General features: G+C 43.0%; 1 protein-coding gene and 1 long non-coding RNA gene across 4 annotated transcripts; one reads left to right on the top strand and one right to left on the bottom strand.

Annotated features, from left to right (window-relative positions):
• Positions 1 to 257: 257 nt before the first annotated feature.
• CMTR2 (cap methyltransferase 2) lies at positions 258 to 10579 on the bottom strand. Of its 3 annotated transcripts, none has more exons than XM_075160941.1 (2): positions 9509 to 10579; positions 258 to 7265 (listed from the first exon to the last, which is right to left on the bottom strand). In XM_075160941.1, exon 2 carries the CDS (start codon positions 7244 to 7246, stop codon positions 4952 to 4954), a length of 2295 nt encoding a protein of 764 aa, XP_075017042.1. In that variant the 5' UTR covers positions 7247 to 7265; positions 9509 to 10579; the 3' UTR covers positions 258 to 4951. The 3 variants fall into 3 exon arrangements, with proteins under 3 accessions (XP_075017042.1, XP_075017039.1, XP_075017041.1); XM_075160938.1 differs by lacking the exon at positions 9509 to 10579 and adding an exon at positions 9046 to 9200; XM_075160940.1 differs by lacking the exon at positions 9509 to 10579 and adding an exon at positions 8445 to 8828.
• A 62-nt stretch (positions 10580 to 10641) lies between these two features.
• Positions 10642 to 13366, top strand: LOC142087124 (uncharacterized). The gene is made up of 2 exons (XR_012675333.1): positions 10642 to 10877; positions 11795 to 13366. It is a non-coding gene; the product is annotated as an uncharacterized LOC142087124 (long non-coding RNA).
• The last annotated feature ends 2912 nt before the right edge of the window (positions 13367 to 16278 follow it).

Below are 16278 nucleotides of genomic sequence, written 5' to 3'. Positions count from 1 at the left end.
TCTGCAGCTGAAGTCTCTCTTAGAGCCGGTAAAATGCAAAGGTAAAGACAGTTAAAGAAAGGGAGAACCAAACACCACCCCACTGAACAGGCTGCTCCAACGCCCCTGTATCCTTCACTCCTTAAGGACGGATCCAAACAGCAAGATGAGGTAACGTGGCTCAAAAAAATGAAATATTAAACCTCCCCAGACTTCTCCCTACTGTGCTTCATTGTTTTGTTCCATGTTTGGTAAAGAAACACGTGAATAGAAACATGTAAAACCTAAAATAAAATACTTTATTTTCTCCAAATAACATTTATTTTCCTTTCCTTTCAAAAAAAAAAGGGGTTTTAATGCTCATTTGCAGACCAAATGAAAATATGCAATAGCTACATAAACCAGCATCCCTTCATCTACTTGGAAAAACATATACATCCTTCAAAACAAAAGCACACATGGTTTAGTTACAAAGCAAAAGCTTCATGGCTGTACAGTCCTGGGGGTTTCCACACATGCGAACATGAACGTACCCGTGTGTACAAGAAAGGCAGCACACAACTTTGTTCAGGTGGTTATGCCTCAAAGCCTTTTTTTAAGAATTTTTAGCAAGGAAAGGGTAGCAAATCCCATCAGCTGCATGTTATATTAGCCTCTCCTGGCTGGTGGAAAAGTTTCCTGCATTTAAATGTCTCCTAAAGGTTCTGCTCATTATAAGCATAAGTGTCTACAGCCACCAGCTAATTCTTTTAACAAATTTCATTCTTAAGACTTGAAATCAGCTCTGGACCCATAAGGAGTCACAAGAGAGGGCTCAATGGCAATCCAAATTATTGCCTAAAGAGTAAGCAATGAACAGCCACAGGCTGAGCGCTTTTCTGGCATAAACAGTTCTATTTGATCTTTCTGTCAAGTGACTGGAGTGCACAAAGAACTGGAACTAAGGATATCAGCATGGCATTCACGAAAATAGTTGCACAAATGAGATGGAAAAACCATTACCAGATTTTGGCAAGGAAATTTTAATCTTAGTCTTCTCTCACTAAAGTGCTAAAAAAAAAAAGGAGACTGATATTCAAAGGCTACAAGGTGAAATTTAGAGGCTCTTGTTTAAAAGTGGAAAATGGGGGCAAGTACTGATACACAAACCCATTTCATACCACCCAAAATGGTTACACAGGATTTCCCCCACTTCACCATTAAGAACTAACATGCTGAAAATCAACCATAAATTAAAAGAGACAGTTTTTAGGCATGGTAACAGGAGGCTACAAGGCTCTGAGGTTTCAGCTTACGGTCAACCCTTGCTTCCAGTGAATCAAGGACTTGATGTTATGCTGCATCCTGAAGCACCCAGCTCAGAGGCCAGAAATCAAGGTGTGTTTTTCTTTTCTCCTACTTTCGACATAGGCAATCCCTTCCTGTTAAGTCCCAAGTTGTTTTTCTAATAGAATACAATTCTGCTACATATTCTACTTTTGCAGCCAGTAATTTGATAGATCCAGCTTAAATTCAGATGAATGGACACCAATTAGTACCATTTTAATAGAGTACTGGATTTCATACTGTAAATCTCATTATGTTTTGTAGAAATTAAATTGGAAAGCCAGTGGCAAGAACACATACAATCTGTGCACATCCAAATGAATCTAAATACAATACAAAATTAGTAAAAATAAGGAACAAGTCTCTTAACTTTAATGGAACTCAACTTAAAAAAAAAAAAACAATCAGCATTTTCACTTAGCGGAGTACCCGATTCATTCAATCCTCATGCAACTGATTTCAAAATCTTATGCTGGCTTAAAACAAAAGACCCAAAAAGTTTCAGAAAAATAATGTAGCTCATAGTTAATCATAGATAATCAAGATATCGGTCCTTCATCAGAAACCTGCAACAGCAGGGCTGCAAAAATAAATTTCCCTCAAGTTTGCATGAATCTCAATCACATCATAACCAACTTATTCTCTCCACCCCCTCTATTTTCCCCTATGTGAAACCTTAAGCTCCTAATTATGAAAAACAATACCCAGTTCATCTTCAAACAGGTGAAAAAACAACTTAAAAGCAGCCAGGATACTGAGACACTTCATCAGGTGTCATCCAAAATCAAATTGGCCAAAAACTGACAGCCTTAATGAAGGCAGGAGTCATCTCATCCTCTCTACAAAGTTTAATACATTCTTCCCATGCATTCTTACGTATGCCAAAAGTCACAATGGAAATTAAGTGTCACTTCTCTCCAAGAAATCTTTGGTCTAAAGACAGCTAGGACAATGCAGGATTCTCACAATTAAAAGGACAAGTGTCATTCCTAACTTTGAAACTCCTGTCATTAAAAAAAAAACAATAATAAAAAAAGACTCTCCAAACTACATCCTTTCTTTTCAACAGGAACAGTTGCTGTCAAAGCATTTCTCCTGTCATCTCCCCATGTCTGCCAACAAACAAAAAAGCTCCAGAGCAAATCGGGCATCAGGATCTACAGGACATTGGACTTCCTTTGGTTTAGAGATCCGGCTTTCCACAGGAGAGCTTGCACACTTTTTTTTGGGGGGGTACTTCCAAACAGATGGATTATGTTTCCCCACCAGCTTAGTCTAACGCATCTTGAAGTACACAGTCCTAAATCCCCCCAAAGTTCTATGACCATCTAAAATATTTTCTCCTAAAAATAAATGAAAAAAGGGAGACTGATGATTCGGGGAACGATGGAATAGGAGGAATCTCAAGTAAGTCTGCATAGTTCATCAGATGTACAGAACAGACCAAGGAAAGCTTGAAAAAATAAATGCATTTTCTCTCACGGTCTGTCAGTCACCTCAGGATTTTACTTTACCTATAAAATAATAATTTAAAAATATTAAACTAATGTTAGTAAGAAAAAACCCAAGTTATTTAAGTACCTACTAGATGATATTCTTCTGGCTACTCATGCCTCCATGGCAGAATATCACAGTGTAAGCACACCCATGCACTTGAAATATCTCATGTACCCTGCTTTAAGCGACATCTTTTCAAATGCTTCAGCTCAGTGGGAGTTTCGGAAGCATTAATCATGTCTGAAACAGTGGCAGAGGCACAGGGGTGTCTTTGGTGGACAATACCTTTATCCTGCTTTTTGTTTCAGAGAAAGGTGACTTTTACAGGTGATCTTTGATACTGTCTCATCATCCATTCTTCTACAATATTTCTTCCCCCCTTCCTTATTCTGGTTTTCAGTATTTCTTTTTTATTCCTCAATGAAATTAATCTGTGGCCCTGCTTGCACTCTTGAGTTTACAGGTTCAAAAATGATTTAGAGGAGAAGCTATTACTGCATATATCTCCCAGTCTGTAGCCTCTGTTCCCTTCCTTCCTGGTCTGAGAGAGGAAGCATGACTCAGCTCCCAGCAAAAAGAGCAAGTTCATTTAAATAAATTAAAATGGACAATGACCAATCCCAGAAGTTTCTGTTAGGCTTCTATTTACATGCAATTCTAAAGCAAGATTTTTAGAAAATGTTATGAATTAGTCAGACCTGAGCCACCAACTCACTTTATTAAATAAAAAATGAACTGTTAAATGCATTAAACTCTGCCCTGATCAACGTGGCAAGAAAGCCTATTAGATGTGCGGCACCTCCAGACAAAACAGTTTTTCAGCAGTGCTTTTAATCCCTTACCAGTAATCAATTATCCTTCAAGCTCCCACATTACATAATTAGAAGTGCTTCCAGAAGGTGACTGGTAATTCATCAGGAGACTACATTTTCTTTCTTACTAACACCACTCTTTCGACCTTTTTCTACGAGATCTTGCACATATCAACAGCAAAGCCATTCTTCCTTTAAACATCATTTCTCCCTCTGAGCAGGTTTTTCCATGTATACTACAAACTTAAAACTAAATGTTAATATACACAAGTTAGGCCTCAAAATTTAGCTCTCAAAGGAGCAATATGGAAAATAAAATTTGACCCCCTTAAAGGATCAGTCAGTTACCAATTTCATCATTTTTATCATTAAGGGGAACCAAGTGAAATCTTAATCATACTTTCCCAAAGAAAGTTATCACATATTTCTTCAGCTTCCCGCTCCTCCAGTGGTACCCAAAGCATTTCTTGATACACAAATCTGCACAATCATGTTTTTAGCCTGAAAAACATTTGAAGTTCCTCATTAATAGCTGCTGCCATAGACAGATGCAAGTCTTCACTTTCACTCAGGAGTCTCAAATTATTTTAAGGACGACCCATAAGCCATGTAAAAATGTTATAACAGCACATTCATTGATGGGGAGACAAAGCCACACAATAACCTGTCAAAATCCATACGCAGTCTGCTGCTCTTCGCATAAACAAAATTAAAACCAAAGAGCATCTTTCCCTGGACACCTCTGCTACTGCTTACAGGCAGTCATTTTTAACCCGGCCTTTGTGAGACAGCTGCCTGCTCACAAGACACTCACCCCTCAAGTCCTACATCAGACTTGTGCACCGCTGAGCGTTCTGGCCCAAACCTCACGTTTTGGCTTCTACAAAGCCTGGAAAAGTACGCAGGTGTGTCAAAACTCCCACATTTTGCTCTGCAGAAGGGGGCTAATATCACACAACAGGGTTCCCCATCATCCGGCCTGATGCAACGAGTATAAATCACCATACCACCTCTTATCATGAAGACCACAGTTCTGACCTAGGTGGTACGCAAAGAGATTTGCTCAGGGAGAGCTGTGACAGAGGAGAAACAGCTTCTCCGCTTCAATCACTGTCCCTCCCAAGTCCCCCATGCCTGAGATTAAGCCTCAGGTTTCTGTAGGACAGGCCAATACGGTGCAAGTGGGATCAATAGCTCAAAACATCCTCCCAACACTAACAATGTCACACCAAGGTTTTACAGCAACATTACCTTCACATTAACAATGTTTTTAACACCTTCTACCTGCCTGTGAAACAAGGTCTAGCAGCAGCAACTTGCTCAATTCTAGAATTATTCTAAAGTGAAATATTGCTAGTGATTTGCTGCTGCTTAGCTTGCACAATCAAGTGGAGTTGTCTCTTTGCAATGGCTGTGTTCAAATCCCATAAGAACTCCAACAGTTTGCCCTGGAGGAGAACCTCCATAGGCACAAACTGCAAAACTTGCTGGGGAGAGTCCGTGTCTAGTAAAGAGCTCATTAGTTTATTCAGATGCCGCAAATATTCAGCAACCGGATTTGGGAGGCCCCGGTAACCAACGCACAGCAAAGCGGCAGTAGTCCTCAGAGGCTCATGGGAGGTCGGACAAGCGAATGTGATGCACCTGAAACAGCAATGCAGTATAAAGACCAGGCCAGCTGTGAAGCGTGTAAAACAAGAGAGAATAGGCAAAACCAACGCATCTCCCATTGTAAGACGAGTCAACGAATGCAGAACGCACTCCAAAAGCTGCTGCTGGTACTTGGGTTCTCCATCATAAAGCAAAGAGAAGCTAAAAGTCAGCAGTGTGGCCGAGTCCAGGAGCTTTATTTCCATACTGGGTTGCCTTTCAGTATCACAGAGGGATGGAAAGTCCACCACAAGGCACTTGAATTGGTCACTACATTTTTCATTTAGGACTTCCTGATGACACCTGGAAAGATCAGACACTTCTGCCAATATCAGTTCCCCAGGAAGAACTTCACACAAGTGACAAGGCGGCACCATTTGTCTGCTTTTCAACCTCCCCCCCAGCAATTCTTTCACAGCTTCGTTAAGATTTTCCAAGACTTGACCATCACAGAACGGAGAACATTTTACCACAGGTAGTCTTTTTCCTTCCAAAATGTACCACAAGCTACACTCAAGGTTAGAAGATGATCCTTCCAAGATGCACATTTTACCAGCATTATTTAAACTATGTTCTGCAGCCCAGTGATTAAAATAGCCCTTTGCCACTTTATCATTCCATGTAAGGGTTTCCAGCATCTTCCTTTCATTGTACGTACTAAAATATTTGCTTCTTTGCCCAAACCATTTTGCATTCATGCTGCAACCAGTCTGAGATTTCTTGACAAGCCAGTTATTTCTGGCAATGGGTTTCATATGAAGTCTTTGCATGAAGAACTCTACTGCACAGTCTCTTAACTTGTTCAGTTTTGTCTGCTCTGCTTCTTCCATATGCTCAAAGAGATGGATGTTCTCAGAGATAGTCTCTACCTGGCACTTGTGGAAGAACACGCAACACTCTTCGTGTATTTTAAGAAAAGATGCTGGTAGCATATGCTGGGGAAAAAGTGCTTTGTTGACCATTTCTGTTCCAAAGTTCTGTATCATCTTCGAAAGCAGCCGATGAATGCTTTCTCTGCCCATATAACGAAGACAAATCACATAGGCCTCTGAGTTTCCAGCTTTGCTAGTGGCTGGCTTAAAGACATGGACCTCCTCAAAAGAGCAGTTTAGCAGAAAGAGCAGATTGGTAGAACAGTGTTCAAACAGCGTGAACATCTTCAAAACAAAGGATCCCCCGGAGCCCAGGATCATTAAAGCAGTGACTGTTTCACAGTAATGAAGGGGTGAGACAAGAGCCTCCTGTTCACCTGGATTTCCCTGGCAATCAAAGCTGCCATCGGCAGTTACCAAGTGAACTGTGGCCATATTACTTACAAAGTTCTGAAGTCCTGTTAGATGTTTCAATGTCATCACATCACCGGTGTTATCTGGGCCAAAGTACCACCAAGGCAACGTATTCGCTATAAGACGGTCATCCATGATCATCGTGAGGGTGTCATTTGCTTCATGATACGGGTTGAGAGTGTTAGCTACCCAATTCCAGTCGCAAGGGACATGGTGGGATTTCAAGTAGTGATTGAGACTGGCTATAAAAGCTCCAGGTGCTTCACAGAGGTGGACAGAATTCAGTTCTCCATCCTGAAGAGCTTCTTCAGGGAGAAGAGGAAAACTGCACAGAATCTCATGAAACTTGCACCAGGCCTGGGTGCACAGCTCAGCATTCACAGATTTCTTCACATGAGGAATTATTTTCCCCGCTTTATTGGTAAACGAGGTGTGCTGATGCCATTCATCCAGGTTCTTATCGCTCAGTTGATTCTTCACTTCATTCATCGAGTCCTTCAGAGCCAGGAGTGAGTTGAATTCCTGGTGATCGCACGTGAAAGCATCACTGGGATCTGGTAGCTGCCATTCGTTATTCACTGGCTTAGTGTAAGTAAACTTCTTTGCAAAGAGCTGCTCGATTTCAGAAAGAATCTCAGGACTGAATTTTTCAAGGTTTGTAGTCTGGTCAACATAAGGCTTCTTAGATTTGCTCATTCTTGGATTGATTCACAACCTGGAGAACAGCAGGGGAAAAGAAATAATGTCACTCCAATCCCCAGCGTACATAAATCAGCAAAGCTTTTTATAAACAATAAAAGTTTCTCCTGCTTAACCTCTGGATTCTAGAATGAGAGAGAGAAATGCTTCACAGAATCACATACCAATGAGGAAAATAAATGAGAGCTATCCTTAATCAGGAGGAAATTTGGAAATCAGGAGGTTTGCAGGTTCAATCACCCTTCATGCTATTTACATAGAAAGCGAGGAAGAGTTGGCTGCTGCTTTGGCTCTTCACTGACCTCTGAATACTCTGCTCACTATATGGATCTAAACACTGAAATACAAATATCTCAGTCACAAAAGAGAACCTATCACAAGCTATACAAACCAAACAAGTGGCCCAGAAATCTTTTCATCTGATTATGGCAGTATTTATCCATCTCCCTCAAAGTACAGAGAGTGGGGAGCCACAAGCAAGGGCAGCTTTGAGAGGGAGCACAGCTGTTTCTCCTATTTCCTCATAACTCACAAGAGCAAACCCTCACACCTCTTCCACCAAACCCCGTGTGATGCTGGGAGAGCCCCCTCACCGGCACCCTCGATAACAGCCCGTTAGCTGAAGAGACCCTCACAAGAGGTTTAACACCAGCCCGCAAGCAAAATCCCTTTTCTGTGCTCAGCGTTACAGCTCTCTGCCAAGCCACCGCAAATCCTTACACCTAGCTTTCCCTACTGGAGAAACAGTGATAAATCCGAAGCGAGAAGAGACTTTCTTGCATCTGTGGTCAATGCTAACTTGTGCTTGATGCTGAAGAAGAAAGTAGTGCGTAGTGTCGTGCTTTGGGTGGATAAAGGCAAACTAACACAAGCATACTCCGCACAAAGCTAACGAGCCTACGGCCGTCTGCTCCAGTGCACAGCACAAAGCACACAAGGCTTTGTTAGGTTCACTAAACAGAAATCAGCCAGCAATATAGACAAAACTAAGATGTTCATTTAAGCAAAATAATTTAATCAAAATTACCACAAGAGACAGGAAATCTCTCAGCATACCGTTTTAACCATCCCATTACCTCAGAAGCAAAATACGATGATCTTAAGTGTTACGAAACAGTTTAGGGTGAAAAAATAATGGAATAAAATTGAAAGAGTTGAGAAACCTTGGAAACAAACAGGACGAAATATGGCCAACCTAAACACTTTACTCTTCCCCTTGAATCTGTGTAGCATCTCAGGCCACAGCTCCACCACTGTCTCCTCTCATAATCATCAGCCTTGAGGAGAAGCACATGGTTAAGTACATACGGGTGAAGTTTCACCTCTCATTTCCCCAATTCGACTGCCTTTCGATAAGCATATTTAGTTTCATTTTCCTCTACGCAGATGTATTTTGGCTTTAATCCAGTCCTTTCTCACTACGGGTGCTGGGGAGAAGGGCAAAACTGAGGGAAACACAGGAGAGCACTGTGTCCCCATTGGCCTGGACGCGATTCAAGGCTGCTGAAGGGCTCCGGGCTCCTCCCCGCCCCGCAGCTCCTCACACAGCCCAGCGCCGGGGGAAGGCCCGCGCCCCGCGCACCGGCTCCCTCTCGGAGCAGCCAGCCCCGGCACACGCTGGGGGCTCACAGGGTCGCGGCGCCCCGGGGAAACCCGCCCGCCACAGCGCGGCCCACCCGCCTCCCTCCGCCCCGGCCTCTCGTAGAGCCGCGCCCGGCGGGGGCGTCTCCTCGCGCCGCCCGCTCGCTACGCGAGGCCGCGGCTTCCGCGCGGCCTAGAGGAGCCCCCGCTCTTACCCGGCGGGCTGCGGCGGCGCGGCGGGAATCGAGGTAGGCCCGGCCCCCTCGCTCCGCGGCCCGGCCCCGCAGCCTCGCCCCGGCCGCTCCCCGCCGCCCGGCCCTCTCCTCCGCGGGGCGCCGCAGGCACCGCCCCCCGTGCCAGGTGGGCTTTTATTTATATTTTTTAAAATAAATATGGAGGTTTTTTTCCGTAATCGCTGTTACTACTGGGAGGGGGTGAGGAGCAACGAGGCCCCGCGTTGCCCAAGCGAAGGCTGCTGGGGCAGGGCGGGAGGCAGGTCGCCCCTCCAAGGCCATTTCAGTCACAGGAGCTAAAAAGCTGCTTCTCACCAGAACGCCCCGCGCATTTGAGCTGGCTTCTGGGGGCGAGCAGAGGAGCCGCCTCCCAGCGCAGCCCAAAAGAAATAAGAAACGTTTATAGAAGTTACTCCACTGGCACTTACCGCACAGTAATACTTACAGGTTTTTCGGAGGAAAAAAGCTTTGTGGCAAACTGCTGGCAACCTACTGGAGCGGAGGGGCTGGGGCTCAGCGCCCTGCATCTTTCTGCACGAAGACTTGGGACGTCTGCCCTGCAGAACCAGACACCGCTGGCCAAGGAACCGGAGCAAAGCACCGTCACCTCCCGGCCCTGCAGGTGCCGTGTCTCAGCAGGCGCCCTCTAAGCCAGCCTCCATCTTTGGAGTCGGCAGCAGTGCTCGTCAGGAGTTCGCTTTGGCCTCTGGAACCCACAAGCAGATTCTTAAGATGACTCTTGCACATGATAACCCACTTCGCTGCCCTTTCTAAATCCGCAGGAGACTCGTTACACCCAACTTAGCAGGAGGCAAGAGCCTTGAAATATTAACAGAGCAATAATGAGCAGAATCGAGCACCCATTGCAGCCTGGACACACACATACACTTTCTAGACAGCAAAACAGCATCTAATCTGCAAGTAGAGGGAGGAAGGCCACAGCAGATTAATTACCACAGCAGACAGAGGGTGCAAGCTGCTCTTGAGCTTTTAAATATTGTGGGGATTTTCCTATACACAGATTAGGGAAAGAGGCACTTGCCAGCCCATTTGGGAACAAACAGCCAATGATGTAGCATGAGTTAGCAGAAATCCTTTCCCTTTAATGCCAGGTTTGCTGCGATTGACTTTTGCACTCTCACATATTTCTCCTTGATGAAGCACGATCCAGCCCTAAGCCAGAATTAGTTTTAGCACAGAAATTCAGTGCTAAAAGTACACGGGATTCCAGAACTAATAGAAGTAGGGAAAATTTTGCTAGAAGCTAGGCAATTGGTAAAAAAACATGGCATATCCATCTTAAAGAGGTAATAATGATACTTATGTAAATTATCTTTTCTCCTGCTCTAGGTATATTAGAGAATTTAAAGTTAAAAGTAAATATATAAATCTATAAACAGACAACCTCCTGCCCCCCCTTTTAAACTATTTATTTGTTTTCTAAATTGAAGGAATATTGCTACAAAATAGAAGGAACCTTAAGTATAAAGAAAACCCTGTGCTACCTGCAAACATGAATATAGGACTAAAACTATCCTTTAAATCCCTTGAAAAAAGAGAATGTATTTTTAAAGCTAAAACTGCCATATTCATCTCTGATAAACAGTATAACAAAAAGATACATACTGGCTGCTTCATCTGAAGGAAGTTTGACCTAACCAGAAAGAGCTTGGGTATGGATGGAGGATTTATATGTATGTCTGCAACGCCTCTTCACCCTTTGATTGGCCTGTTTGAAAATCACTTTCCAATCAATCAACATCTTTGGCTACTTAAAGGTGGGAGAGAAAGTTGGGGCAAATTAATTAAAGCAGGTGAGTAGCTGGTGGGGTAAATAGCTGAGGATATTGTGGGTTCTCCAGTGCCTGTTGTGGTCTCTCTTTGATTGTACAGGGCATGTAGTTATGTCATTGCTGAAACCTTATCTCATCTTTAGCTTAAGAAAATTTAAAGTTAATGGGACTGTCAAAGATGTGTTATAGCCTGAAATGTTTTCTTCTTGTGTTTGTAGTAAAAACAAAACTTTCCTTTAGTTTTGGCTTTCTCCCTGATATCTCCAGTAACTCTGTGATGTTTCAATTGCCTTCCTTTTGTTATTCCTGCATGCTCATATACCAGCCACAAGACTTCTACTGGCTGAGTTTCTGGACAATAGGTTATTTAAATCACTGAGGTTGAGAGTTGATTCTTTTTAATCTCCTCTTAAACACTTAAATCACCTTTTTACGTGCTCTTGGGTTCTTAAGTGTTTGTATAATATCAGCAAGAAGACAACCACAATTTAGCACATGAGGGAAAGCGGTATGTAAGTAACACTGTTATCTTTTCAGTCATACCCTGCTAGGCTTTTACTGTAGCTTGTACCTTCTTGAAGGTAAGGCTCTCCCAAAATACAGGCAAGAAAAATTCATCACTGAGCATGCAATACTGCAAGATTCCTAGCTAAAAGAAATATAAGTGAGTAGAATGCTTAAGAAAAATACGATGTTTTTTCTGAAATTAAAGCTTTAACTCTGCTTGTGAGCTTCAGTTTCCTCCTATGTTTTCCTAAATATTTTCAAGGTAAAGCAGAAATTCAAATAGATACTTCTATCTTATGCTAAATAATCTCTTTTTCTGTTCATGTGAGAAACTCAAAACGAGAACACAGCACTTTCTTCCTGGATTAGTCCCACTTTTGTGGAACTAATCTTCTAATAGATAGCTGATCTTCTTTCCTTCTCCTTCTCAGATCATAAGATGTGTGCACAGCTGTAGCAGTGAAAGTCCTGAACTGAAGTATCTGTCTTTAAAGGTACATTCTGCAGTTAAACATCTAATTAAGAACAAAGTAGTCTTGTTTATGCCTTTGACCTTTTTTTCATAATTAAAATAGCAAAAGGCAAGTATAAACATGCTGTGTGATGAAGTTGAAGAGTGTTGCTGGAGGAGTTGGGGGCTCTTTTAAATGATATCAAATATATAGGAAGGCACCTGGGGGGAGTATGCTGAGCCCTGGAAGAAACTTCTTAGACCCTACAGGATACCAGTACTTCTCACCCTGCTTATAAAGACCAGCCCCAAAAAAGTGTAGTTTTGGATCAAGGCTTACCTTGTTTTTAGCTGTGACTGTGCAGGAGGCAAGATTTGCAAGGTTTATAAGTTAGGGAGATAGCATTGGTCTCTCAAAGATAGGCAGGTAACAGCCTGGTTTTTATTTTTTGTAAAAGTGCAGAGCAAATACCAAAGGCGAAGGAAAGACTGACAGGGATACTTTTAGCTAGTAGTTTCCCCACAGGGATTTGCAAAGGCCCATCAGCTGCACAAATCCCACCTAGCTTCAGCCTTCTTGAGACCTCTAGAGGATTGTGCTGCATGCTTACCTGTAGGTCTGGCTATGCCAGTGTGTCGTAGGCAGTTCTAGAGGAATACTTTGGATTAAAAGTGAAAGGCCACCAGGGCTTCTGAAGTTTCAGCTGTGACTTCGATGCTGGGGTCATGTTATGATCTGGGTAACGTGAGTCCATGCTGGGAGGAGGCAGCCATCCAGATGGGACTGTGAGGCTAATGTTGCCAATTTCCCCAGAACCAGTTGCACATATAGCTGAGCCCTCTCCTGCAGTGGAGAGGTGGGACTATTAAGGAGCCGTTGCTGTCTTGCACCCTTTGAGCCCTGCCAGGGGCTGTCTCCGATATTTTACATGTCTTGTGGCTCTCAGCTATATCAAGAAATGGGTATGTGGTGTATGAGGCTGGGAAGGTTGGTTGCCCTTGATGCAGTGGCTTGGCATGACCTTGGGGACCTGCAAGGGCTCTTGTTCTGCTTCTGGCTTGCAGTCCAAAGTCAGGCAGGTTTGCCTTTTACTCTCCTTGCTGGAGGAATCGCAACCATCGTCTGCTATAGTGGAAGTGAGTTGTGAGACTTCAGTAAACAACGTCTAACGTAGGTGATTACTAAAATGATCTACAGTTGTCTAACCTTTGCTTCTTTGCACAAAAATCACTGAAATAGAAAATAAAAGGAAAAACCTATAGACTATTCAATATTGTGGCATTATTGCACCACAAATGAGATAATGAGAAAGCATTGGTCCTGTTGGGACAGTGTAAATACATCCTGACAGACCGTGGCTACAAGGGATAGTGTGTTCACCTGCTGACCTCCAGAAAGCAGTGTTTTCCAAAGAAGGGTTTTGGGGAGACAGGAATGTGGTCCTGGAGACTGGTAAAAGGTCTGGCCTCGAGCTCCACTGTGTGAAAGTATTATCAATTATTGAGAGAAAACCAGATCACAGAACAGAATAAACTTTGGTCCTGTGTGATATCGATATGAGTAAGTGTCCTTATTCTTCCCATGGAGAAGTCTTATTTTTCCTATGGATCAGCATACTCGGAGCTCCAGGCCAGCTGTTGGCTGTGATGCCAGGATATGAGCTGTGTTTACCTGTGTCGAATAGGGGAATATATCTCTTTTCAAGAATCATTAGTGATACATATAGCTGTGTAGTACTATTTAAATATTTGAGAATTGTTTTCTTCTGTGGCAGGGCTGAAAGCATTTCTTTCTTCTTCCTTATAATTTTTAGTTCTTTTTTTCAAGTTATTTGTATTTATTGTAGGTCTCTTTGTAGTCCCTAGTCCACCAGGATCCATGGTTTCTTTTCCACTTATCCTCACTAAAGTGTTGTCGCAGCTCTCCACTGCATTTTCCCCTGAGCTCTCTGATTTTTCTGCCTGCCTCAAAGCACTTTCACAGCACACAGCCCATCCATTCATCCCCAGCCTGACGTACTGCTGATCCCTGCTTGTGCTGTTTCTATCCCTTCAGAAAGTACAACTCCCTTCCCTCAAATCCCCAATGATCCTTTTCTTTATACCCTGTCTCTGCTGAGTTCCTTGACACAAGGGCTTTCATTTCCACAAAATCCCATAGCCACAACCCCTGTCTTACCCTTTAGCCTTTGACACCTCTCCTAGAGCTGGAAGATGGAGATGGTGGCTGGTCTTGGGACATCTCTGCTCTTTTCCTAATTTCTGTGGTATCATTTGTTCACGGATTTGGTCAAGTTGCTTTCTTTTTCTGCCTGAGTCTTATAAAGCTGGCGAGTTGTACAGAGCTTGCATGCAATTTATGAATGCTGTGTCTGCTTCCCTGCCAGTGAACATCATGCAACTCTTTACATGAACTGATCTCCACCCTAAAAGCCTTTTCCCCACTGCCCTTACAGGTGGGCTGTTCAGGACTGCACATTTGGGGTAGCTAGAAGCTTTTTTGACGTCTACCTAACTGATCACGCATCTCCCCAGCTCCCTGGTGCCTGTCTTAAGTTTCTGTATCTCTCCTGCCTCCATGGCAACATTTTCACGCTGTCATCGCAGCGTTGCTCAGTTTTCATTTCGCTCAGCTAACCATGACGAGCTTTTTGAACGTCTGGTTTTCTGTTCCCCTGGTCATCTCTTTTCTGCGTTCACTATGGTCGGAGGTCTCTTTCCTGAAGATGTACGACGAGCAGTACATGCATCACTTCAGGCAGATCTTCCTAGAGATTTCTATTAAAATGATCTCTAGGGGAATAACTTTTCTGGTGTATAATTTGATTTTATGTACCTTCCTTGTGGTTAGTAACACTCCTGTGGCTGTCTAGAATAGCCAGTGTGCAAACAAATTATGAGTTTCCCAAACGATTAGTTTCCAAATTGTTGCAAAAATCCTGATTAATTCTTAGGGTATGTTTAGTAATTTTTTTAATCAAACCTGGAACCTGCACTTTAGGGAATCAGTAGAAAAGGAAAAGCTTTCCAGGCTTTATCAGTTTCACCTCCTCCCAAAACACTGAGGCAGAATCCTGGCTTTTCTAAGTATGAGAGAATCGGGAAGAAATGCCCCCACCCCAGAGAGAGATAAAGGTGAGCGCTGGACCCATGAGGGCATGGTAATGCCTGTCGGACTTTGCGGGGGGATGCTTTCTCCTGGACTAGGCTGACTTAAGTTGCCTCTGCTGTTGCAGACACCCTGTTCATCTTGCTGCAGCTCAGTTCTCTTCCCCAAAAGGCTGATGTGCGGTACACGTGAGAAGACTACAAGATAATTTGATGCTGTGATAATGTGAGCACACAGGGAAGTGGGAGACTTCCCTAAAGCATTAATTAAATGTTTTGATGAAATGCTTGCAAAATACTTCACAACGCTTCTTTAGATAGAAATTGCTGTAGGAATGTAAAGCATTGTTATAAAATTATTTCAGATGATTGTATCTGCATCCTGTAGCAGTTGAAGTTCTAGCTACAGAAATGGGACTTGAATGACACCCAAGTCAATAAGATCTGGATTATATCTATAACTTGCTGCAGACAGGTACATACAGAAAGAGACGGCTGAGACTCGTTCAGGACAGACGACTGTCAATATTCTTTCTTAAGGATTATGCAATCTATTCAATAACTTATTTTTTTAGATAGATCTGCATCGAAGTGCTTGTACAGGAGCTGAAGCTTAATTAGTTTTTTCCGTTCCTTTCTACAGTGTTACTGGCATGAATGCCCTCAATGCTCAAATTAATTTTTTCTAGTAGGGCGAACCTTTATCTAGTACTTGTCCAGGCAATTCAGCATTACGGGTTAAAACTCAAGTAATTTTTGTTGCTGTTAAATAACAGACACTGCAGAAAGATAGATAAAATGGTCCCTTTTTGATAATCCTGTTTTCCATGTAAATCCAAACTAGGGAGGAGATTGTCTTAGATGAGAATAAATTGGGAAGAGCTCTCAGACTGTCTGTCTCTTGTCTGCTTTGCAAAAAAGAATCAGATTAATGAACGTAATCAGATTAAGGCTAAAGAAGGGAACATATCTGGGGGGCATCAGAACTCGGCTGATACCAAAGAACTGTATGGGAAATCAACATTAAGGACCTAACATCGCTCTATCATTTAATTTAATGGGAGCAAATAATGACTTTCAAAGAAGTCCTGAGTGCTGGCAAGAGGAGCATGGATTTCCAGAGGGCAAAAAGACTTGAGGGAGCTGGGAAGCGACTCTAAGACCCTGGCTTTAGGCAGGTGTTGCTTGGGGCGACAGTGACTTGCGGAGTCCTTTGGCACATTGGCTTGTGTAGGAAGCAGCGTGGGGCCTTTTTAGACACGGGGTTTGATGCAGTTGAATCTACCTGAAACCATCTCTGCTATCAGCCTACTGTGTTTTGTATAGAAAAATGATGCTGAAGGGAAAGAAGAATAT

This window comes from Calonectris borealis, chromosome 12 (genome assembly GCF_964195595.1).
Source record: "Calonectris borealis chromosome 12, bCalBor7.hap1.2, whole genome shotgun sequence".
NCBI classification, from domain to species: Eukaryota; Metazoa; Chordata; class Aves; order Procellariiformes; family Procellariidae; genus Calonectris; species Calonectris borealis.
The sequence above is the reverse complement of the archived record's forward strand: the minus strand, read 5'-3'. Positions and strand labels throughout refer to the sequence as shown.

What these genes read in the sequence shown, in the direction of transcription:
- CMTR2 (XM_075160941.1), bottom strand. Translation starts at nt 7,246, where the DNA reads ATGAGCAAATCTAAGAAGCCTTATGTTGACCAGACTACAAACCTTGAA.